At 50.5% G+C, this 24722-nt stretch overlaps 1 protein-coding gene across 1 annotated transcript in view; it reads left to right on the top strand.

The window, feature by feature from the left end:
- Positions 1 to 19331, top strand: part of LOC135369134 (paternally-expressed gene 3 protein-like) — a 32317-nt gene extending 12986 nt beyond the window's left edge. The window contains exons 6-11 of the mRNA XM_064602795.1: positions 2915 to 3138; positions 3859 to 4001; positions 6331 to 6467; positions 7964 to 8100; positions 12637 to 12766; positions 19018 to 19331. Of these exons, the coding sequence (XP_064458865.1) occupies positions 2915 to 3138; positions 3859 to 4001; positions 6331 to 6467; positions 7964 to 8100; positions 12637 to 12766; positions 19018 to 19331 (1085 nt within the window). The remainder of the gene's footprint in view (positions 1 to 2914; positions 3139 to 3858; positions 4002 to 6330; positions 6468 to 7963; positions 8101 to 12636; positions 12767 to 19017) is intronic.
- Positions 19332 to 24722: the final 5391 nt, after the last annotated feature.

Below are 24722 nucleotides of genomic sequence, written 5' to 3'. Positions count from 1 at the left end.
CTCCGCAGTGACAACAGTGGACTAATTGCACTAAATTTCCCACTTTTGAGAGGAGCAGGAACCCAGAGATTCCCTCCGCTGTGACAATAGTGGACTAATTGCCCTAAATTTCCCACTGTTGAGAGGAGCAGGAACCCAGAGATTCCCTCCGCAGTGACAACAGTGGACTAAAATGCCCCAGATTTCCCACTGTTGAGAGGAGCAGGAACCCAGAGATGCCCTCCGCAGTGACAACGGTGGACTAATTGCCCTAAATTTCCCACTGTTGAGAGGAGCAGGAACCCAGAGATTCCCTCCGCAGTGACAACAGTGGACTAATTGCCCTCAATTTCAGCAGCAGCCAGCAGCCAGCAGCAGCCAGCAGCAAGCAGCAAGCAGCAGCAAGCAGCAGCCAGCAGCAGCCAGCAAGCAGCAGCCAGCAGCAGCAGCCAGCAGCAGCCAGCAGCAAGCAGCAGCAGCCAGCAGCAGCAAGCAGCAGCAAGCAGCAGCAAGCAGCCAGCAGCAAGCAGTAGCAAGCAGCCAGCAGCCAGCAGCAGGAAGCAGCCAGCAGCAGCCAGCAGCAGCAAGCAGCAGCAGCCAGCAGCCAGCAGCCAGTCAGCAGGCAGCAGCAGCCAGCAAGCAGCAGCCAGCAGCAGCACCACAACCACCTATGATTAGGTTGCCGCAGCATTCGCTAACCCTATATGAGGGGTCCCAAAAAAGTTTTTACAATATGCAAGTTACCTTGATAATAACTCTATTATTCATGCAAAAATGACATTTTGATATGTATATTTCTGGCAGAGGTGGGCATAAATACTGCCGCTGTGAGGCATGTAGCTGTAAGACCTTTCTTAAGGCAGTAAGTCTCCATGTCCTCATTGTAAGTCGTCATGTCCTTATCGTAAGTCCCCACGTCCTCATTGTAAGTCTCCATGTCCTTACTGTAATCCTCTATGTCCTTACTATGCCAGTCTGTCACTAACATCTCCATAACTAATTTGCCCTAGATTTCCCACTGTTGAGAGGAGCAGGAACCCAGAGATTCCCTCCGCAGTGACAACAGTGGACTAATTGCCCTAAATTTCCCACTGTTGAGAGGAGCAGGAACCCAGAGATTCCCTCCGCAGTGACAACAGTGGACTAATTGCCCTAAATTTCCCGTTGTTGTGAGGAGCAGGAACCCAGAGATTCCCTCCGCAGTCGCAAGAGCGCAGTAGCATAGCGGTATGGCATGCAGCTGGTAAGGCATTTACAGTTAGGCATGTAGCTGTGAGACGTGTGGCAGTAAGGCATGCCGCTGTGAGGCATGTAGCTGTAAGACCTTTCTTAAGGCAGTAAGTCTCCATGTCCTCATTGTAAGTCGTCATGTCCTTATCGTAAGTCCCCACGTCCTCATTGTAAGTCTCCATGTCCTTACTGTAATCCTCTATGTCCTTACTAAGCCAGTGTGCGACTAACATCTCCATAACTAATTTGCCCTAGATTTCCCACTCTTGAGAGGAGCAGGAACCCAGAGATTCCCTCCGCAGTGAAAACAGTGGACTAATTTGCCCTAGATTTCCCACTGTTGAGAGGAGCAGGAACCCAGAGATTCCCTCCGCAGTGACAACAGTGGACTAATTGCCCTAAATTTCCCACTTTTGAGAGGAGCAGGAACCCAGAGATTCCCTCCGCAGTGACAATAGTGGACTAATTGCCCTAAATTTCCCACTTTCGAGAGGAGCAGGAACCCAGAGATTCCCTCCGCAGTGACAATAGTGGACTAATTGCCCTAAATTTCCCACTTTTGAGAGGAGCAGGAACCCAGAGATTCCCTCCGCAGTGACAACAGTGGACTAATTTGCCCTAGATTTCCCACTGTTGAGAGGAGCAGGAACCCAGAGATTCCCTCCGCAGTGACAACAGTGGACTAATTGCCCTAAATTTCCCACTGTTGAGAGGAGCAGGAACCCAGAGATTCCCTCCGCAGTGACAACAGTGGACTAATTGCCCTAAATTTCCCACTGTTGAGAGGAGCAGGAACCCAGAGATTCCCTCCGCAGTGACAACAGTGGACTAATTTGCCCTAGATTTTCCACTGTTGAGAGGAGCAGGAACCCAGAGATTCCCTCCGCAGTCGCAAGAGCGCAGTAGCATAGTGGTATGGCATGCAGCTGGTAAGGCATATACAGTAAGGCATGTAGCTGTGAGACGTGTGGCAGTAAGGCATGCCGCTGTGAGGCATGTAGCTGTAAGACCTTTCTTAAGGCAGTAAGTCTCCATGTCCTCATTGTAAGTCGTCATGTCCTTATCGTAAGTCCCCACGTCCTCATTGTAAGTCTCCATGTCCTTACTGTTAACCTCTATGTCCTTACTATGCCAGTCTGCCACTAACATCTCCATAACTAATTTGCCCTAGATTTCCCACTGTTGAGAGGAGCAGGAACCCAGAGATTCCCTCCGCAGTGACAACAGTGGACTAATTGCCCTAGATTTCCCACTGTTGAGAGGAGCAGGAACCCAGAGATTCCCTCCGCAGTGACAACAGTGGACTAATTGCACTAAATTTCCCACTTTTGAGAGGAGCAGGAACCCAGAGATTCCCTCCGCTGTGACAATAGTGGACTAATTGCCCTAAATTTCCCACTGTTGAGAGGAGCAGGAACCCAGAGATTCCCTCCGCAGTGACAACAGTGGACTAAAATGCCCCAGATTTCCCACTGTTGAGAGGAGCAGGAACCCAGAGATACCCTCCGCAGTGACCACGGTGGACTAATTGCCCTAAATTTCCCACTGTTGAGAGGAGCAGGAACCCAGAGATTCCCTCCGCAGTGACAACAGTGGACTAATTGCCCTCAATTTCAGCAGCAGCCAGCAGCCAGCAGCAGCCAGCAGCAAGCAGCAAGCAGCAGCAAGCAGCAGCAAGCAGCAGCCAGCAAGCAGCTGCCAGCAGCAAGCAGCAGCAAGCAGCAGCAGCCAGCAGCCAGCAGCAGCAGCCAGCAGCCAGCAGCAGCCAGCAGTGACCGGCAGCAGCCACCAGCATCAAGCAGCAGCAAGCAGCCAGCAGCAGCCAGCAGCAGCAAGGAACAGCAAGCAGCAGCCAGCAGCCCCAACACCCAGCAAGCAGCCAGCAAGCAGCAAGCAGCCAGCAGCAGCCAGCAGCAGCAGCAGCAAGCAGTAGCAAGCAGCCAGCAGCAGGAAGCAGCCAGCAGCAGCAAGCAGCCAGCAGCCAGCAGCCAGTCAGCAGCGAGCAGCAGCCACCAGCCAGCAGCAGCACCACCACCACAACCACCTATGATTAGGTTGCCGCAGCATTCGCTAACCGGGGCCCTATATGAGGGGTCCCAAAAATATTTTTACAATATGCAAGTTACCTTGATAATAACTCTATTATTCATGCAAAAATGACATTTTGATATGTATATTTCTGGCAGAGATGGGCATAAATACTGCCGCTGTGAGGCACGTAGCTGTAAGACCTTTCTTAAGGCAGTAAGTCTCCATGTCCTCATTGTAAGTCTCCATGTCCTTACTGTAATCCTCTATGTCCTTACTATGCCAGTCTGCCACCAACATCTCCATAACTAATTTGCCCTAGATTTCCCACTGTTGAGAGAAGCAGGAACCCAGAGATTCCCTCCGCAGTGACAACAGTGGACTAATTGCCCTAAATTTCCCACTGTTGAGAGGAGCAGGAACCCAGAGATTCCCCCCGCAGTGACAACAGTGGACTAATTGCCCTAAATTTCCCACCTTTGAGAGGAGCAGGAACCCAGAGATTCCCTCCGCAGTGACAATAGTGGACTAATTGCCCTAAATTTCCCACTGTTGAGAGGAGCAGGAACCCAGAGATTCCCTCCGCAGTGACAACAGTGGACTAATTGCCCTCAATTTCAGCAGCAGCCAGCAGCAAGCAGCAAGCAGCAGCAAGCAGCAGCCAGCACGCAGCAGCCAGCACCAGCCAGCACCAGCAAACAGCAGCAAGCAGCAGCCAGCAGCAGCAAGCAGCAGCCAGCAGCAGCAAGCAGCAGCCAGCAGCAGCAAGCAGCAGCAAGCAGCAGCCAGCAGCAGCCAGCAAGCAGCAGCCAGCAGCAAGCAGCAGCAGCCAGCAGCAGCAAGCAGCAGCAAGCAGCAGCAAGCAGCCAGCAGCAAGCAGTAGCAAGCAGCCAGCAGCAAGCAGCAGCCAGCAGCAGCAAGCAGCAGCAGCCAGCAGCCAGTCAGCAGGCAGCAGCAGCCAGCAAGCAGCAGCCACCAGCCAGCAGCAGCCAGCAGCAGCACCACCACCACAACCACCTATGATTAGGTTGCCGCAGCATTCGCTAACCCTATATGAGGGGTCCCAAAAAAGTTTTTACAATATGCAAGTTACCTTGATAATAACTCTATTATTAATGCAAAAATGACATTTTGATATGTATATTTCTGGCAGAGGTGGGCATAAATACTGGCGCTGTGAGGCATGTAGCTGTAAGACCTTTCTTAAGGCAGTAAGTCTCCATGTCCTCATTGTAAGTCGTCATGTCCTTATCGTAAGTCCCCACGTCCTCATTGTAAGTCGTCATGTCCTTATCCTAAGTCCACACGTCCTCATTGTAAGTCTCCATGTCCTTACTGTAATCCTCTATGTCCTTACTATGCCAGTCTGTCACTAACATCTCCATAACTAATTTGCCCTAGATTTCCCACTGTTGAGAGGAGCAGGAACCCAGAGATTCCCTCCGCAGTGACAACAGTGGACTAATTGCCCTAAATTTCCCACTGTTGAGAGGAGCAGGAACCCAGAGATTCCCTCCGCAGTGACAACAGTGGACTAATTGCCCTAAATTTCCCGTTGTTGAGAGGAGCAGGAACCCAGAGATTCCCTCCGCGGTCGCAAGAGCGCAGTAGCATAGCGGTATGGCATGCAGCTGGTAAGGCATTTACAGTTAGGCATGTAGCTGTGAGACGTGTGGCAGTAAGGCATGCCGCTGTGAGGCATGTAGCTGTAAGACCTTTCTTAAGGCAGTAAGTCTCCATGTCCTCATTGTAAGTCGTCATGTCCTTATCGTAAGTCCCCACGTCCTCATTGTAAGTCTCCATGTCCTTACTGTAATCCTCTATGTCCTTACTATGCCAGTGTGCGACTAACATCTCCATAACTAATTTGCCCTAAATTTCCCAGTGTTGAGAGGAGCAGGAACCCAGAGATTCCCTCCGCAGTGACAACAGTGGACTAATTGCCCTAAATTTCCCACTTTTGAGAGGAGCAGGAACCCAGAGTTTCCCTCCGCAGTGACAATAGTGGACTAATTGCCCTAAATTTCCCACTGGTGAGAGGAGCAGGAACCCAGAGATTCCCTCCGCAGTGACAACAGTGCACTAATTTGCCCTAGATTTCCCACTGTTGAGAGGAGCAGGAACCCAGAGATTCCCTCCGCAGTGACAACAGTGGACTAATTGCCCTAAATTTTCCACTGTTGAGAGGAGCAGGAACCCAGAGATTCCCTCCGCAGTGACAACAGTGGACTAATTGCCCTAAATTTCCCACTGTTGAGAGGAGCAGGAACCCAGAGATTCCCTCCGCAGTGACAACAGTGGACTGATTTGCCCTAGATTTTCCACTGTTGAGAGGAGCAGGAACCCAGAGATTCCCTCCGCAGTGACAACAGTGGACTAATTGCCCTAAATTTCCCGTTGTTGAGAGGAGCAGGAACCCAGAGATTCCCTCCGCAGTCTCAAGAGCGCAGTAGCATAGCGGTATGGCATGCAGCTGGTAAGGCATATACAGTAAGGCATGTAGCTGTGAGACGTGTGGCAGTAAGGCATGCTGCTGTGAGGCATGTAGCTGTAAGACCTTTCTTAAGGCAGTAAGTCTCCATGTCCTCATTGTAAGTCGTCATGTCCTTATCGTAAGTCCCCACATCCTCATTGTAAGTCTTCATGTCCTTACTGTAATCCTCTATGTCCTTACTATGCCAGTCTGCCACTAACATCTCCATAACTAATTTGCCCTAGATTTCCCACTGTTGAGAGGAGCAGGAACCCAGAGATTCCCTCCGCAGTGACAACAGTGGACTAATTGCCCTAAATTTCCCACTGTTGAGAGGAGCAGGAACCCAGAGATTCCCTCCGCAGTGACAACAGTGGACTAATTGCACTAAATTTCCCACTTTTGAGAGGAGCAGGAACCCAGAGATTCCCTCCGCAGTGACAACAGTGGACTAATTGCCCTAAATTTCCCACTGTTGAGAGGAGCAGGAACCCAGAGATTCCCTCCGCAGTGACAACAGTGGACTAATTGCCCTAAATTTCCCACTGGTGAGAGGAGCAGGAACCCAGAGATTCCCTCCGCAGTGACAACAGTGGACTAATTGCCCTCAATTTCGGCAGCAGCCAGCAGCAAGCAGCAGCAAGCAGCAGCCAGCACGCAGCAGCCAGCACCAGGCAGCACCAGCAAACAGCAGCAAGCAGCAGCCAGCAGCAGCAAGCAGCAGCCAGCAGCAGCAAGCAGCAGCCAGCAGCAGCCAGCAAGCAGCAGCCAGCAGCAAGCAGCAGCAGCCAGCAGCAGCCAGCAGCAAGCAGCCGCAGCCAGCAGCAGCAAGCAGCAGCAAGCAGCAGCAAGCAGCAGAAAGCAGCCAGCAGCAAGCAGTAGCAAGCAGCCAGCAGCCAGCAGCAGGAAGCAGCCAGCAGCAGCCAGCAGCAGCAAGCAGCAGCAGCAGCCAGCAGCCAGTCAGCAGGCAGCAGCAGCCAGAAAGCAGCAGCCAGCAGCAGCACCACCACCACAACCACCTATGATTTCGTTGCCGCAGCATTCGCCAACCCTATATGAGGGGTCCCAAAAAAGTTTTTACGATATGCAAGTTACCTTGATAATAACTCTATTATTCATGCAAAAATGACATTTTGATATGTATATTTCTGGCAGAGGTGGGCATAAATACTGCCGCTGTGAGGCATGTAGCTGTAAGACCTTTCTTAAGGCAGTAAGTCTCCATGTCCTCATTGTAAGTCGTCATGTCCTTATCGTAAGTCCCCACGTCCTCATTGTAGGTCGTCATGTCCTTATCGTAAGTCCCCACGTCCTCATTGTAAGTCTCCATGTCCTTACTGTAATCCTCTATGTCCTTACTATGCCAGTCTGTCACTAACATCTCCATAACTAATTTGCCCTAGATTTCCCACTGTTGAGAGGAGCAGGAACCCAGAGATTCCCTCCGCAGTGACAACAGTGGACTAATTGCCCTAAATTTCCCGCTGTTGAGAGGAGCAGGAACCCAGAGATTCCCTCCGCAGTGACAACAGTGGACTAATTGCCCTAAATTTACCGTTGTTGAGAGGAGCAGGAACCCAGAGATTCCCTCCGCAGTCGCAAGAGCGCAGTAGCATAGCGGTATGGCATGCAGCTGGTAAGGCATTTACAGTTAGGCATGTAGCTGTGAGACGTGTGGCAGTAAGGCATGCCGCTGTGAGGCATGTAGCTGTAAGACCTTTCTTAAGGCAGTAAGTCTCCATGTCCTCATTGTAAGTCGTCATGTCCTTATCGTAAGTCCCCACGTCCTCATTGTAAGTCTCCATGTCCTTACTGTAATCCTCTATGTCCTTACTATGCCAGTGTGCGACTAACATCTCCATAACTAATTTGCCCTAGATTTCCCACTGTTGAGAGGAGCAGGAACCCAGAGATTCCCTCCGCAGTGACAACAGTGGACTAATTGCCCTAAATTTCCCACTTTTGAGAGGAGCAGGAACCCAGAGATTCCCTCCGCAGTGACAATAGTGGACTAATTGCCCTAAATTTCCCACTTTTGAGAGGAGCAGGAACCCAGAGATTCCCTCCGCAGTGACAATAGTGGACTAACTGCCCTAAATTTCCCACTTTTGAGAGGAGCAGGAACCCAGAGATTCCCTCCGCAGTGACAACAGTGGACTAATTGCCCTAAATTTCCCACTGGTGAGAGGAGCAGGAACCCAGAGATTCCCTCCGCAGTGACAACAGTGGACTAATTGCCCTCAATTTCGGCAGCAGCCAGCAGCAAGCAGCAGCAAGCAGCAGCCAGCACGCAGCAGCCAGCACCAGGCAGCACCAGCAAACAGCAGCAAGCAGCAGCCAGCAGCAGCAAGCAGCAGCCAGCAGCAGCAAGCAGCAGCCAGCAGCAGCCAGCAAGCAGCAGCCAGCAGCAAGCAGCAGCAGCCAGCAGCAGCCAGCAGCAAGCAGCCGCAGCCAGCAGCAGCAAGCAGCAGCAAGCAGCAGCAAGCAGCAGAAAGCAGCCAGCAGCAAGCAGTAGCAAGCAGCCAGCAGCCAGCAGCAGGAAGCAGCCAGCAGCAGCCAGCAGCAGCAAGCAGCAGCAGCAGCCAGCAGCCAGTCAGCAGGCAGCAGCAGCCAGAAAGCAGCAGCCAGCAGCAGCACCACCACCACAACCACCTATGATTTCGTTGCCGCAGCATTCGCCAACCCTATATGAGGGGTCCCAAAAAAGTTTTTACGATATGCAAGTTACCTTGATAATAACTCTATTATTCATGCAAAAATGACATTTTGATATGTATATTTCTGGCAGAGGTGGGCATAAATACTGCCGCTGTGAGGCATGTAGCTGTAAGACCTTTCTTAAGGCAGTAAGTCTCCATGTCCTCATTGTAAGTCGTCATGTCCTTATCGTAAGTCCCCACGTCCTCATTGTAGGTCGTCATGTCCTTATCGTAAGTCCCCACGTCCTCATTGTAAGTCTCCATGTCCTTACTGTAATCCTCTATGTCCTTACTATGCCAGTCTGTCACTAACATCTCCATAACTAATTTGCCCTAGATTTCCCACTGTTGAGAGGAGCAGGAACCCAGAGATTCCCTCCGCAGTGACAACAGTGGACTAATTGCCCTAAATTTCCCGCTGTTGAGAGGAGCAGGAACCCAGAGATTCCCTCCGCAGTGACAACAGTGGACTAATTGCCCTAAATTTACCGTTGTTGAGAGGAGCAGGAACCCAGAGATTCCCTCCGCAGTCGCAAGAGCGCAGTAGCATAGCGGTATGGCATGCAGCTGGTAAGGCATTTACAGTTAGGCATGTAGCTGTGAGACGTGTGGCAGTAAGGCATGCCGCTGTGAGGCATGTAGCTGTAAGACCTTTCTTAAGGCAGTAAGTCTCCATGTCCTCATTGTAAGTCGTCATGTCCTTATCGTAAGTCCCCACGTCCTCATTGTAAGTCTCCATGTCCTTACTGTAATCCTCTATGTCCTTACTATGCCAGTGTGCGACTAACATCTCCATAACTAATTTGCCCTAGATTTCCCACTGTTGAGAGGAGCAGGAACCCAGAGATTCCCTCCGCAGTGACAACAGTGGACTAATTGCCCTAAATTTCCCACTTTTGAGAGGAGCAGGAACCCAGAGATTCCCTCCGCAGTGACAATAGTGGACTAATTGCCCTAAATTTCCCACTTTTGAGAGGAGCAGGAACCCAGAGATTCCCTCCGCAGTGACAATAGTGGACTAACTGCCCTAAATTTCCCACTTTTGAGAGGAGCAGGAACCCAGAGATTCCCTCCGCAGTGACAACAGTGGACTAATTTGCCCTAGATTTCCCACTGTTGAGAGGAGCAGGAACCCAGAGATTCCCTCCGCAGTGACAACAGTGGACTAATTGCCCTAAATTTCCCACTGTTGAGAGGAGCAGGAACCCAGAGATTCCCTCCGCAGTGACAACAGTGGACTAATTGCCCTAAATTTCCCACTGTTGAGAGGAGCAGGAACCCAGAGATTCCCTCCGCAGTGACAACAGTGGACTAATTTGCCCTAGATTTTCCACTGTTGAGAGGAGCAGGAACCCAGAGATTCCCTCCGCAGTCGCAAGAGCGCAGTAGCATAGCGGTATGGCATGCAGCTGGTAAGGCATATACAGTAAGGCATGTAGCTGTGAGACGTGTGGCAGTAAGGCATGCCGCTGTGAGGCATGTAGCTGTAAGACCTTTCTTAAGGCAGTAAGTCTCCATGTCCTCATTGTAAGTCGTCATGTCCTTATCGTAAGTCCCCACGTCCTCATTGTAAGTCGTCATGTCCTTATCGTAAGTCCCCACGTCCTCATTGTAAGTCTCCATGTCCTTACTGTAATCCTCTATGTCCTTACTATGCCAGTCTGTCACTAACATCTCCATAACTAATTTGCCCTAGATTTCCCACTGTTGAGAGGAGCAGGAACCCAGAGATTCCCTCCGCAGTGACAACAGTGGACTAATTGCCCTAAATTTCCCACTGTTGAGAGGAGCAGGAACCCAGAGATTTCCTCCGCAGTGACAACAGTGGACTAATTGCCCTAAATTTCCCGTTGTTGAGAGGAGCAGGAACCCAGAGATTCCCTCCGCAGTCGCAAGAGCGCAGTAGCATAGCGGTATGGCATGCAGCTGGTAAGGCATTTACAGTTAGGCATGTAGCTGTGAGACGTGTGGCAGTAAGGCATGCCGCTGTGAGGCATGTAGCTGTAAGACCTTTCTTAAGGCAGTAAGTCTCCATGTCCTCATTGTAAGTCGTCATGTCCTTATCGTAAGTCCCCACGTCCTCATTGTAAGTCTCCATGTCCTTACTGTAATCCTCTATGTCCTTACTATGCCAGTGTGCGACTAACATCTCCATAACTAATTTGCCCTAAATTTCCCAGTGTTGAGAGGAGCAGGAACCCAGAGATTCCCTCCGCAGTGACAACAGTGGACTAATTGCCCTAAATTTCCCACTTTTGAGAGGAGCAGGAACCCAGAGTTTCCCTCCGCAGTGACAATAGTGGACTAATTGCCCTAAATTTCCCACTGGTGAGAGGAGCAGGAACCCAGAGATTCCCTCCGCAGTGACAACAGTGCACTAATTTGCCCTAGATTTCCCACTGTTGAGAGGAGCAGGAACCCAGAGATTCCCTCCGCAGTGACAACAGTGGACTAATTGCCCTAAATTTTCCACTGTTGAGAGGAGCAGGGACCCAGAGATTCCCTCCGCAGTGACAACAGTGGACTAATTGCCCTAAATTTCCCACTGTTGAGAGGAGCAGGAACCCAGAGATTCCCTCCGCAGTGACAACAGTGGACTGATTTGCCCTAGATTTTCCACTGTTGAGAGGAGCAGGAACCCAGAGATTCCCTCCGCAGTGACAACAGTGGACTAATTGCCCTAAATTTCCCGTTGTTGAGAGGAGCAGGAACCCAGAGATTCCCTCCGCAGTCTCAAGAGCGCAGTAGCATAGCGGTATGGCATGCAGCTGGTAAGGCATATACAGTAAGGCATGTAGCTGTGAGACGTGTGGCAGTAAGGCATGCCGCTGTGAGGCATGTAGCTGTAAGACCTTTCTTAAGGCAGTAAGTCTCCATGTCCTCATTGTAAGTCGTCATGTCCTTATCGTAAGTCCCCACGTCCTCATTGTAAGTCTCCATGTCCTTACTGTAATCCTCTATGTCCTTACTATGCCAGTGTGCGACTAACATCTCCATAACTAATTTGCCCTAAATTTCCCAGTGTTGAGAGGAGCAGGAACCCAGAGATTCCCTCCGCAGTGACAACAGTGGACTAATTGCCCTAAATTTCCCACTTTTGAGAGGAGCAGGAACCCAGAGTTTCCCTCCGCAGTGACAATAGTGGACTAATTGCCCTAAATTTCCCACTGTTGAGAGGAGCAGGGACCCAGAGATTCCCTCCGCAGTGACAACAGTGGACTAATTGCCCTAAATTTCCCACTGTTGAGAGGAGCAGGAACCCAGAGATTCCCTCCGCAGTGACAACAGTGGACTGATTTGCCCTAGATTTTCCACTGTTGAGAGGAGCAGGAACCCAGAGATTCCCTCCGCAGTGACAACAGTGGACTAATTGCCCTAAATTTCCCACTGTTGAGAGGAGCAGGAACCCAGAGATTCCCTCCGCAGTGACAACAGTGGACTGATTTGCCCTAGATTTTCCACTGTTGAGAGGAGCAGGAACCCAGAGATTCCCTCCGCAGTGACAACAGTGGACTAATTGCCCTAAATTTCCCGTTGTTGAGAGGAGCAGGAACCCAGAGATTCCCTCCGCAGTCTCAAGAGCGCAGTAGCATAGCGGTATGGCATGCAGCTGGTAAGGCATATACAGTAAGGCATGTAGCTGTGAGACGTGTGGCAGTAAGGCATGCCGCTGTGAGGCATGTAGCTGTAAGACCTTTCTTAAGGCAGTAAGTCTCCATGTCCTCATTGTAAGTCGTCATGTCCTTATCGTAAGTCCCCACGTCCTCATTGTAAGTCTCCATGTCCTTACTGTAATCCTCTATGTCCTTACTATGCCAGTGTGCGACTAACATCTCCATAACTAATTTGCTCTAAATTTCCCAGTGTTGAGAGGAGCAGGAACCCAGAGATTCCCTCCGCAGTGACAACAGTGGACTAATTGCCCTAAATTTCCCACTTTTGAGAGGAGCAGGAACCCAGAGATTCCCTCCGCAGTGACAACAGTGGACTAATTGCACTAAATTTCCCACTGGTGAGAGGAGCAGGAACCCAGAGATTCCCTCCGCAGTGACAACAGTGGACTAATTGCCCTAAATTTCCCACTGTTGAGAGGAGCAGGAACCCAGAGATTCCCTCCGCAGTGACAACAGTGGACTAATTGCCCTAAATTTCCCACTGGTGAGAGGAGCAGGAACCCAGAGATTCCCTCCGCAGTGACAACAGTGGACTAATTGCCCTCAATTTCAGCAGCAGCCAGCAGCAAGCAGCAGCCAGCACGCAGCAGCCAGCACCAGGCAGCACCAGCAAACAGCAGCAAGCAGCAGCCAGCAGCAGCAAGCAGCAGCCAGCAGCAGCAAGCAGCAGCCAGCAGCAGCCAGCAAGCAGCAGCCAGCAGCAAGCAGCAGCAGCCAGCAGCAGCCAGCAGCAAGCAGCAGCAGCCAGCAGCAGCAAGCAGCAGCAAGCAGCAGCAAGCAGCAGAAAGCAGCCAGCAGCAAGCAGTAGCAAGCAGCCAGCAGCCAGCAGCAGGAAGCAGCCAGCAGCAGCCAGCAGCAGCAAGCAGCAGCAGCAGCCAGCAGCCAGTCAGCAGGCAGCAGCAGCCAGAAAGCAGCAGCCAGCAGCAGCACCACCACCACAACCACCTATGATTAGGTTGCCGCAGCATTCGCTAACCCTATATGAGGGGTCCCAAAAAAGTTTTTACAATATGCAAGTTACCTTGATAATAACTCTATTATTCATGCAAAAATGACATTTTGATATGTATATTTCTGGCAGAGGTGGGCATAAATACTGCCGCTGTGAGGCATGTAGCTGTAAGACCTTTCTTAAGGCAGTAAGTCTCCATGTCCTCATTGTAAGTCGTCATGTCCTTATCGTAAGTCCCCACGTCCTCATTGTAGGTCGTCATGTCCTTATCGTAAGTCCCCACGTCCTCATTGTAAGTCTCCATGTCCTTACTGTAATCCTCTATGTCCTTACTATGCCAGTCTGTCACTAACATCTGCATAACTAATTTGCCCTAGATTTCCCACTGTTGAGAGGAGCAGGAACCCAGAGATTCCCTCCGCAGTGACAACAGTGGACTAATTGCCCTAAATTTCCCGTTGTTGAGAGGAGCAGGAACCCAGAGATTCCCTCCGCAGTCGCAAGAGCGCAGTAGCATAGCGGTATGGCATGCAGCTGGTAAGGCATTTACAGTTAGGCATGTAGCTGTGAGACGTGTGGCAGTAAGGCATGCCGCTGTGAGGCATGTAGCTGTAAGACCTTTCTTAAGGCAGTAAGTCTCCATGTCCTCATTGTAAGTCGTCATGTCCTTATCGTAAGTCCCCACGTCCTCATTGTAAGTCTCCATGTCCTTACTGTAATCCTCTATGTCCTTACTATGCCAGTGTGCGACTAACATCTCCATAACTAATTTGCCCTAGATTTCCCACTGTTGAGAGGAGCAGGAACCCAGAGATTCCCTCCGCAGTGACAACAGTGGACTAATTGCCCTAAATTTCCCACTTTTGAGAGGAGCAGGAACCCAGAGATTCCCTCCGCAGTGACAATAGTGGACTAATTGCCCTAAATTTCCCACTTTTGAGAGGAGCGGGAACCCAGAGATTCCCTCCGCAGTGACAATAGTGGACTAACTGCCCTAAATTTCCCACTTTTGAGAGGAGCAGGAACCCAGAGATTCCCTCCGCAGTGACAACAGTGGACTAATTTGCCCTAGATTTCCCACTGTTGAGAGGAGCAGGAACCCAGAGATTCCCTCCGCAGTGACAACAGTGGACTAATTGCCCTAAATTTCCCACTGTTGAGAGGAGCAGGAACCCAGAGATTCCCTCCGCAGTGACAACAGTGGACTAATTGCCCTAAATTTCCCACTGTTGAGAGGAGCAGGAACCCAGAGATTCCCTCCGCAGTGACAACAGTGGACTAATTTGCCCTAGATTTTCCACTGTTGAGAGGAGCAGGAACCCAGAGATTCCCTCCGCAGTCGCAAGAGCGCAGTAGCATAGCGGTATGGCATGCAGCTGGTAAGGCATATACAGTAAGGCATGTAGCTGTGAGACGTGTGGCAGTAAGGCATGCCGCTGTGAGGCATGTAGCTGTAAGACCTTTCTTAAGGCAGTAAGTCTCCATGTCCTCATTGTAAGTCGTCATGTCCTTATCGTAAGTCCCCACGTCCTCATTGTAAGTCTCCATGTCCTTACTGTTAACCTCTATGTCCTTACTATGCCAGTCTGCCACTAACATCTCCATAACTAATTTGCCCTAGATTTCCCACTGTTGAGAGGAGCAGGAACCCAGAGATTCCCTCCGCAGTGACAACAGTGGACTAATTGCCCTAGATTTCCCACTGTTGAGAGGAGCAGGAACCCAGAGATTCCCTCCGCAGTGACAACAGTGGACTAATTGCACTAAATTTCCCACTTTTGAGAGGAGCAGGAACCCAGAGATTCCCTCCGCAGTGACAATAGTGGACTAATTGCCCTAAATTTCCCACTGTTGAGAGGAGCAGGAACCCAGAGATTCCCTCCGCAGTGACAACAGTGGACTAATTTGCCCCAGATTTCCCACTGTTGAGAGGAGCAGGAACCCAGAGATTCCCTCCGCAGTGACAACAGTGGACTAATTGCCCTAAATTTCCCACTGTTGAGAGGAGCAGGAACCCAGAGATTCCCTCCGCAGTGACAACAGTGGACTAATTGCCCTCAATTTCAGCAGCAGCCAGCAGCCAGCAGCAGCCAGCAGCCAGCAGCAGCCAGCAGCAAGCAGCAAGCAGCAGCCAGCAGCAAGCAGCAGCCAGCAGCAGCAAGCAGCAGCAAGCAGCAGCCAGCAAGCAGCAGCCAGCAGCAAGCAGCAGCAAGCAGCAGCAGCCAGCAGCCAGCAAGCAGCAGCCAGCACCAGCCAGCAGTGGCCGGCAGCAGCAAGCAGCAGCAAGCAGCAGCCACCAGCATCAAGCAGCAGCCAACAGCAGCAAGCAGCCAGCAGCAGCCAGCAGCAGCAAGGAGCAGCAAGCAGCAGCCAGCAGCCCCAACAGCCAGCAAGCAGCCAGCAAGCAGCAAGCAGCCAGCAGCAGCCAGCAGCAGCAGCAGCAAGCAGTAGCAAGCAGCCAGCAGCAGGAAGCAGCCAGCAGCAGCAAGCAGCAGCAGCCAGCAGCCAGCAGCCAGTCAGCAGCGAGCAGCAGCCACCAGCCAGCAGCAGGAAGCAGCCAGCAGCAGCAAGCAGCAGCAGCCAGCAGCCAGCAGCCAGTCAGCAGCGAGCAGCAGCCACCAGCCAGCAGCAAGCAGCAGCCAGCAGCAGCACCACCACCACAACCACCTATGATTAGGTTGCCGCAGCATTCGCTAACCGGGGCCCTATATGAGGGGTCCCAAAAATATTTTTACAATATGCAAGTTACCTTGATAATAACTCTATTATTCATGCAAAAATGACATTTTGATATGTATATTTCTGGCAGAGATGGGCATAAATACTGCCGCTGTGAGGCACGTAGCTGTAAGACCTTTCTTAAGGCAGTAAGTCTCCATGTCCTCATTGTAAGTCTCCATGTCCTTACTGTAATCCTCTATGTCCTTACTATGCCAGTCTGCCACCAACATCTCCATAACTAATTTGCCCTAGATTTCCCACTGTTGAGAGAAGCAGGAACCCAGAGATTCCCTCCGCAGTGACAACAGTGGACTAATTGCCCTAAATTTCCCACTGTTGAGAGGAGCAGGAACCCAGAGATTCCCCCCGCAGTGACAACAGTGGACTAATTGCCCTAAATTTCCCACCTTTGAGAGGAGCAGGAACCCAGAGATTCCCTCCGCAGTGACAATAGTGGACTAATTGCCCTAAATTTCCCACTGTTGAGAGGAGCAGGAACCCAGAGATTCCCTCCGCAGTGACAACAGTGGACTAATTTGCCCCAGATTTCCCACTGTTGAGAGGAGCAGGAACCCAGAGATTCCCTCTGCAGTGACAACAGTGGACTAATTGCCCTAAATTTCCCACTGTTGAGAGGAGCAGGAACCCAGAGATTCCCTCCGCAGTGACAACAGTGGACTAATTGCCCTAAATTTCCCACTAATGAGAGGAGCAGGAACCCAGAGATTCCCTCCGCAGTGACAACAGTGGACTAATTGCCCTCAATTTCAGCAGCAGCCAGCAGCAGCCAGCAGCAAGCAGCAGCAAGCAGCAGCCAACAGCAGCCAGCAGCAGCCAGCAGCAGCAGCCAGCACGCAGCAGCCAGCAGCAGCCAGCAGCAGCAAGCAGCAGCAGCCAGCAGCAAGCAGCAGCAGCCAGCAGCAGCCAGCAGCAGCAAGCAGCAGCAAGCAAGCAGCAGCCAGCAGCAGCAAGCAGCAGCCAGCAGCAGCAAGCAGCAGCCAGCAGCAGCAAGCAGCAGCCAGCAGAAAGCAGCCAGCAGCAGCAAGCAGCAAGCAGCAGCAGCCAGCACGCAGCAGAAAGCAGCAGCATGCAGCAGCAGCAAGCAGCAGCAAGCAGCAGCCAGCAGCAGCAAGCAGCAGCAAGCAGCAGCCAGCAGCAGCCAGCACCATCAAGCAGCAGCCAGCAGCAAGCAGCAGCAACCAGCAGCAGCCAGCAGCAGCAAGCAGCAGCAAGCAAGCAGCAGCCAGCAGCAAGCAAGCAGCAGCCAGCAGCAGCAAGCAGCAGCAAGCAGCAAGCAGCAGCAGCCAGCAGCAGCAGCCAGCAGCAGCCAGCAAGCAGCAGCAAGCAGCAGCCAGCAGCATCAAGCAGCAGCCAGCAGCAGCAAGCAGCAGCAAGGAGCAGCAAGCAGCAGCCAGCAGCCCCAGCAGACAGCAAGCAGCAAGCAGCCAGCAGCAGCAAGCAGCCAGCAGCAGCAGCAAGCAGCCAGCAGTCAGCAGCAAGCAGCCAGCAGCCAGCAGCAGCAGCAGCCAGCAGCCAGCAAGCAGCAGCCAGCAGCAAGCAGCAGCCAGCAGCAGCCACCAGCCAGCAGCAGCCACCAGCCAGCAGCAAGCAGCAGCCAGCAGGAGCACCACCACCACAACCACCTATGATTAGGTTGCCGCAGCATTCGCTAACCGGGGCCCTATATGAGGGGTCCCAAAAATGTTTTTACAATATGCAAGTTACCTTGATAATAACTCTATTATTCATGCAAAAATGACATTTTGATATGTATATTTCTGGCAGAGATGGGCATAAATACTGCCGCTGTGAGGCATGTAGCTGTAAGACCTTTCTTAAGGCAGTAAGTCCCCATGTCCTCATTGTAAGTCTCCATGTCCTTACTGTAATCCTCTATGTCCTTACTATGCCAGTCTGCCACTAACATCTCCATAACTAATTTGCCCCAGATTTCCCACTGTTGAGAGGTGCAGGAACCCAGAGATTCCCTCCGCAGTGACAACAGTGGACTAATTGCCCTAAATTTCCCACTGTTGAGAGGAGCAGGAACGCAGAGATTCCCTCCGCAGTGACAACAGTGGACTAATTTGCCCTAGATTTTCCACTGCTGAGAGGAGCAGGAACCCAGAGATTCCCTCCGCAGTGACAACAGTGGACTAATTGCCCTAAATTTCCCGTTGTTGAGAGGAGCAGGAACCCAGAGATTCCCTCCGCAGTCGCAAGAGCGTGTAGAGGAGGTGGAGTTCCTCCACATGAGCCCCGACCGGCGATGATGGTATGCCACGGAGAGGCGATGACGGTGGCCTATCTCCATGGCCGCGCCGGTGGAACTGAGGCAGGTGCTCCAGGCGCGTGGCCATCTTCGTCGTTGTCCACGGCCCGCTACAGGGCTCCCCCCTCAGACGCGGAGCGGCGATAAGAAAGATGGAAGAATCACGTCCGGGTCACCAAATGTAGAGGAGGTGGAGTTCCTCTACATGAGCCCCGACCGGCGATGATGGTATGCCACGGAGAGGCGATGACGGTGGCCTATCTCCATGCCCGCGCCGGTGGAACTGAGGCAGGTGCTCCAGGCGCGTGGCCATCTTCGTCGTTGTCCACGGCCCGCTACAAGCGCAGTAGCATAGCGGTATGGCATGCAGCTGGTAAGGCATATACAGTAAGGCATGTAGCTGTGAGACGTGTGGCAGTAAGGCATGCCGCTGTGAGGCATGTAGCTGTAAGACCTTTTTTAAGGCAGTAAGTCTCCATGTCCTCATTGTAAGTCGTCATGTCCTTATTTGTAAGTCCCCACGTCCTCATTGTAAGTCTTCATGTCCTTACTGTAATCCTCTATGTCCTTACTATGCCAGTCTGCCACTAACATCTCTATAACTAATTTGCCCTAGATTTCCCACTGTTGAGAGGAGCAGGAACCCAGAGATTCCCTCCGCAGTGACAACAGTGGACTAATTGCCCTAAATTTCCCACTTTTGAGAGGAGCAGGAACCCAGAGATACCCTCCGCAGTGACAATAGTGGACTAATTGCCCTAAATTTCCCACTGTTGAGAGGAGCAGGAACCCAGAGATTCCCTCCGCAGTGACAACAGTGGACTAATTTGCCCTAGATTTCCCACTGTTGAGAGGAGCAGGAACCCAGAGATTCCCTCCGCAGTGACAACAGTGGACTAATTGCCCTAAATTTCCTACTGGTGAGAGGAGCAGGAACCCAGAGATTCCCTCCGCAGTGACAACAGTGGACTAATTGCCCTCAATTTCAGCAGCAGCAAGCAGCAGCAAGCAGCAGCCAGCAGAAAGCAGCAAGCAACAAGCAGCAGCCAGCAGCAGCAAGCAGCAAGCAGCAGCAAGCAGCAGCAAGCAGCACGCAGCCAGCACGCAGCAGCACGCAGCAGCACGCAGCAGCAGTCAGCAGCAGTCAGCAGCAAGCAGCAGCAAGCAGCAGCCAGCAAGCAGCCAGCAGCAAGCAAGCAAGCAGCAAGCAGCTGCTTGCAGCTGCATACCAGCAGCAGCAAGCAGGTTCCAGCAGCAGCAAGCAGCCAGCAGCCAGCAGCAGCCAGCAGCCAGCAGCAGCTAGCAGCAGCCAGCAGCCAGCAGCAGCAAGCAGCCAGCAGCCAGCAGCAAGCAGCAGCAGCAGCAGCAAGCAGCAGCAAGCAGCCAGCAGCCAGCAGCAGCAAGCAGCAGCAGCCAGCAGCAAGCAGCAGCCAGCAGCAGCCAGCAGCAAGCAGCAGCAGCAGCAGCAGCAAGCAGCAGCAGCAGCAAGCAGCAGCAAGCAGCCAGCAGCAGCAAGCAGCAGCAAGCAGCAGCAAGCAGCAAGCAGCAGCAAGCAGCAGCCAGCAGCAGCAAGCACCAGCAAGCCGCAGCCAGCCGCAGCCAGCAGCAGCAAGCACCAGCAAGCCGCAGCCAGCAGCAAGCCGCAGCCAGCAAGCAGCGGCCAGCAGCAGCCAGCAGCGGCCAGCAGCAGCCAGCAGCGGCCAGCAGCAGCCAGCAGCAGCCAGTCAGCAGCAAGCAGCGGCCAGCAGCAGCCAGCAGCCAGCCAGCAGCCAGCAGCAGCAGCAGCACCACCACCTATGATTAGGTTGCCGCAGCATTCGCGCAGCAGCAGCATTTTTTTTCCTGAACGCCAAGAGGAACGATTCGACAAAAAATGAAAGGACACATCGTAGAAAAATAATAACTGTGGTCACCTGACAACAAGAAGTTCTTGTTTGAGTGTGGCAAAAAAGTACAGTTCGGCCTCCTTATTATGTGCGACAGGATAATATGTGTCTTGTTTTCTTTTTTTAGAAGAATTTCTTAAGCGTAAATTTTTGATTGAGGCAGCGGTCGCGGCAGCGGTCGTTTGATTGAGTTTTTTATTGCTTCGTTTGGAGCAGATGCATACTATAAACAGGATGGAACTAAAGTTTTATATGGCTGTTAATACAATATCTGTATTTTATACTATGGCTATTCCTTCTTAGCATTCAGACTTCGAGTGCCTTTCGTGCACATATCACTATCCCATTTCGGATCCCAGCAACGAAAAGGGTGCCCAGAAGAAGCACAGAGTATTGGCTGCTCCCAACTTGAAGACATTTTCTTCGGTATGTATCCTACAGCTACGGGGGATGCTTCCGCATTGTTCTATTCAATTCAATTCAGTTTTATTCAATTTTATTTCCTTTCGGATGGGACAGAGTAAAGCCAGAAAGCTGTGCTGTTCGTGAATGACCAATAAAACCTTTCTGCAAATGACCAGTGGTCTTCCCTCTTAAACTGAAAAAATAGCAAGAAACAAACAAAAAGGACAGGACACTGATTGCCTCATGCTCCATATGTTCGAATCAAAAGTTACAGAAAAAGAGGTGCTAAGGACACGCTGGGAGCTTCGAACTGCCTTCGAAAAAACGTCTTTCGAACAAACGGCGTCGATCAACCGGCTTTCGATCGAACGGCTTGCGACGAAGCGGTCTTCGATCGAACGCCTTCTCCAAACAGCTTAGGATTTGGAATAACTCCTTGAACTCAATCTTTTTGTATAAATGGACAAGATAAAATGAAAGGAACTTGACGGGCGACGAGGTCTCGGAGCACGATTTCCGTCTCATAACGCTCTGATTATTACCCGGAAACTTCAGTACTATATTTTTAGACACTCCTTGGTTTTCACAGGGTAGTTCACATTACACCAGACCTTTCGTTCAGCGTAGACACTAGTTCAGCGGAGAATCCCCAGTGACCGGAGCTTTTCCTTATCTTCCTCAGAAGGCCTCCCTTTGTTCGCCGTGCAAAGACAGACGGGTACAGGTTTTGGGTCATCCAACGTGCAACTAGCAAGGATTGTCGAGAGAAGGAAAATCCAGAGAACCGGTCTCGACAAATTGGCCGTATCTCAAAATAACGTGATCGAAGTCCGCGTTGAAAAATAAACTACTGTAAATAAATGTTATCTGGCTGCACGGAAACTGCCAAAGCCCACTTAGACTAACCTGAACATGAAGATGCAAACACCGAACTTTTACTAACCTAATAATCAACTAACTAACGTGCTGTTCCGTCGCGTCCGTTTCATTTATCTCCTATTTCTTAATCTTATTTATTTATTTATTTATTTATGTATTTTTGGAGTAGCAAGCCGACGACCCGTTTGGCTGACCTTTAGCCCGTTTTTTTTTCCTTTTCGTCTAATAAATATATCCCCCTCCCCCGTCGCTGTCGTTGATTGTCGTTGGTTTTCCTCGCTACGCGAACGTGAATTTGGGTTCCGGAAAAGACTGTTGCTCATGGTTACTGTTGCTCATTGCCACAAATAAATAAAATAATAAAGATGAAAATAAAAATAAATCGATCAATAAAAGAAATTGATTGATTGATTGATTGATTGATTATGTGTTTAATGGCACAAAGGCAACAAAGGCCATAAGCGCCAAAACCATGGTGAGTGTGTCGGAGATGATTATGGGAAAGATGATGTGAGAGAGAGTGTGAGTGAAAGCTGCAGTTTAAGGCGCCGTTATCCTAAGAAACATTTATATATGTGTAATCCGCTTGCTGGCTGTTTCAACATTACGAACATTACAGGGCTGTCCTGTTGAACGTTACTGGAATGTTTGTGAAGTCGGCCTTCCACTAACCGTAAATACGAGAGATTCTCGTTAGCCTTATGAGACAGTTGACTGAGTAAGCACAAACCCGAAATGGCTGTGATGTTCGTGAATGACAAAGGTCTGTAAATAAGCAGTGGTCTCCCCTCTTTAGCTGAAAAAAAGCAAGTACAAACAAACAAACAAAAAAGGAGAGGACACTGATTGCCTCATGCTCCATATGCTCGAGTAAAAAATTACAGAAAAAGAGGTGCTAAGGACACGCTGCGACCTTCGAACTCCCTTCGAAAAAACGTATTTCAAATAAACGGCGTCGATCAACCGGCTTTCGATCGAACGGCTTTCGACCAAGCGGTCTTCGGTCCTTCTCCAAACAGAATATCCAGTTATAATGTGATGAGGAAGATGAGATGGACTGTGAACGGTGAACTGTCAAAAACAAGCCTAAACTAACCTAGGACCCGGTTCTAACCGGTCTGGGGACGCTACGTCCAACAAGACGTTACATCCATCGGTGGACGTAACGGCGCATTGGATGCAACGGCTCATTGGCTATAATGGCACGGTATCGATGTACCGACACGTTGGATGCAACCGCACGGTCTTTTGGATGTAAATGCTCGATGGATAAGCGGCTTCAGGATATGTCGGTCGTGAACTAATATGGCATTGATATAGTTTTGGAATCAGCCACTGCATAACACATATTTCGCGGCGTATCCTCGGAATGTTTTTGTTTGTTTATTTTCATGATGTCATGTGATGTGACAAAGAAAAAAAAATGGGGATGCGAGTTTCGACGACGTCGAACTGGCTACCCCAGTACTCTTACACAAACACATGATGAGATGATGAAAAATAGAGATGATGATTTTTGTTTTCGTGAGAGTCCGTCAAATTACGATGTTTTATGATTTGATATGTTCACAAGTTACAGACAGAGTTGCTGTCGTGAGAGAATAAATTAGGTCAGGTTCTAAATTACGAGGTTGGTCCACAAGTTGAAATCCTCAAATTTCAAAACATTCACGAAATAATATAGTATTAGGTAAAAAAGGTAAAAGCGCATTAGGTAAAAAAGCTGCTGGTCGTGTGTGTCATGTTCTGCTTGTCGTACGTCGTTGGCCTCGCTGAGGGCGGGCCGCTCGTCACGACCAACGCAACAGCGCGCGTCCTAGGCCGACTTCCAAGGAAACCGTACCGGCCGAACCGAACCGTCCAGGATGGCAAGTCGACGTCCCGTTTGGCTGACCTTTAGCCTGCTTTTTTTTTTCGTCTAATAAATATATCCCCCTCCCCCAATGCTGTCGTTGGTTGTCGTTGGTTTTCCTTGCTTCGCGAACGTGAATTTAGGTTCCGGGAAAGACTGTTGCTCATTGCGCGGGCGGAAATAATTGTGCAGCGGCCGCTTGATCGATTTTTCTTATTGGTTCACGTGGAGCGTTCATGAAAAACAAAATAAAGAAAATAATAACTATAAAAATAAAAATAAATCGATCAATAAAACAAAAGAAAGAGAAACAACAAATAAAGCTGCAGTTCTAAGTACCGTTATCCTAAGAAACATTTGCTTGTAATCCGCTTGCTGGCTGTTTCAACATTACGGACATTAGAGGGCAGTCCTGTTGAACGTTACTGGAATGTTTGTGAAGTCGGCCTTGCACTAACGTAAATACGAGAGATTCTCGTTAGCTATATGAGACAGTTGACTGAGTAGCACAAACCCGAAATGGCAAAATCGAGGAAATTGACGTTTCATGTCAAGCTAATAAACTCATCTCACTTCTCTATAAGCGCACCGAAAAAAGAAGAGGTTTATTGGTCTCGGCGGTCTCTTACACGGGCCGCGACAATGCTGGCTCGTCTACCCAACGTCCCCCCCCCCCGACAATGCTGACTGACGATAATCCCTTTACGAGCAGCTAAGTAAGCTTTTGTTCTGGTCTCCAAGGCCATGCCTTAAGTCCGCTGTCCATGAAAGTAAAGAGGAGAGAGGGAACACTACAGTGCGCGTGCGCGCCGCATGGTCGGCGGATGGATACGGTCAAAATGTTCCGCGAGGTTTTTCCTGTGCTACGGCTAGAGGGCGACACAGAATGACGCGGTTTACGGGCTTTGAGACGGTATTTATCCGTACTCACGTTTCATGCTTTTTTATAAAAACTGAAAGTGGTAGACATATAAATTTGATGTCTATCGATTCCTGAAATATTTACAGAGAAAGTAAATGGAAAGCTTTTCGAAATTTATATAGAAGTTTAATAAAACCTGTTCAAAGAGGGAGGAGAAAAATTGTGTATTTTTTCGCATTCGTGACGTCGCCGTAAAATACATACGATATGTATGAGAAATCCTGTAGCCAAATATCTTCATCTCGTCTTCCTCTTTATAGTGAAACCACCCGCGTCAAAATCTGCGCGGTGGTTACCGAGAAAAAGCATAAAGACTGTTCCATAGGAAATACATTGGGACAGAGAGCTGGTATGCCCTCTTAACCACGCACCCTGGCGTACCTTCAGACGAGTCAAGAGATCCAACATTGGTTAAGAGATCCTCCGAGTCGAGAGGCCCATCGGTGGATCTCTTGACGTGGAATCCAGTTACGGCGTAGTCAGCGTTTCAAAAACAAAGGAAGGCTTTGCTAGGCGTTAACTGTGGCCCATTTAGGGGCTCAGCGTCAGAGCAGGATTTAAGTCAGTCAGAGCAGTAACTTCAGCAGCAGCTAAGAGCAGTCAGTCAGAGCAGCATTTAAGCAGTCCTAGGTGGCGCTGCATGTGGGCATTGTATCAGGGAAGGAGGTTTACAATACAATTTTCATTAACTTGTCGGACACTGACAGCAACTGCAATGTTATAAGTGCCAATGCCCCAATCAATACTCAC

Source organism: Ornithodoros turicata, chromosome 9 (assembly GCF_037126465.1).
Source record: "Ornithodoros turicata isolate Travis chromosome 9, ASM3712646v1, whole genome shotgun sequence".
NCBI classification, from domain to species: Eukaryota; Metazoa; Arthropoda; class Arachnida; order Ixodida; family Argasidae; genus Ornithodoros; species Ornithodoros turicata.
Note: the sequence above shows the minus strand (reverse complement) of the source record. Positions and strands in the feature narration are given on the sequence as shown.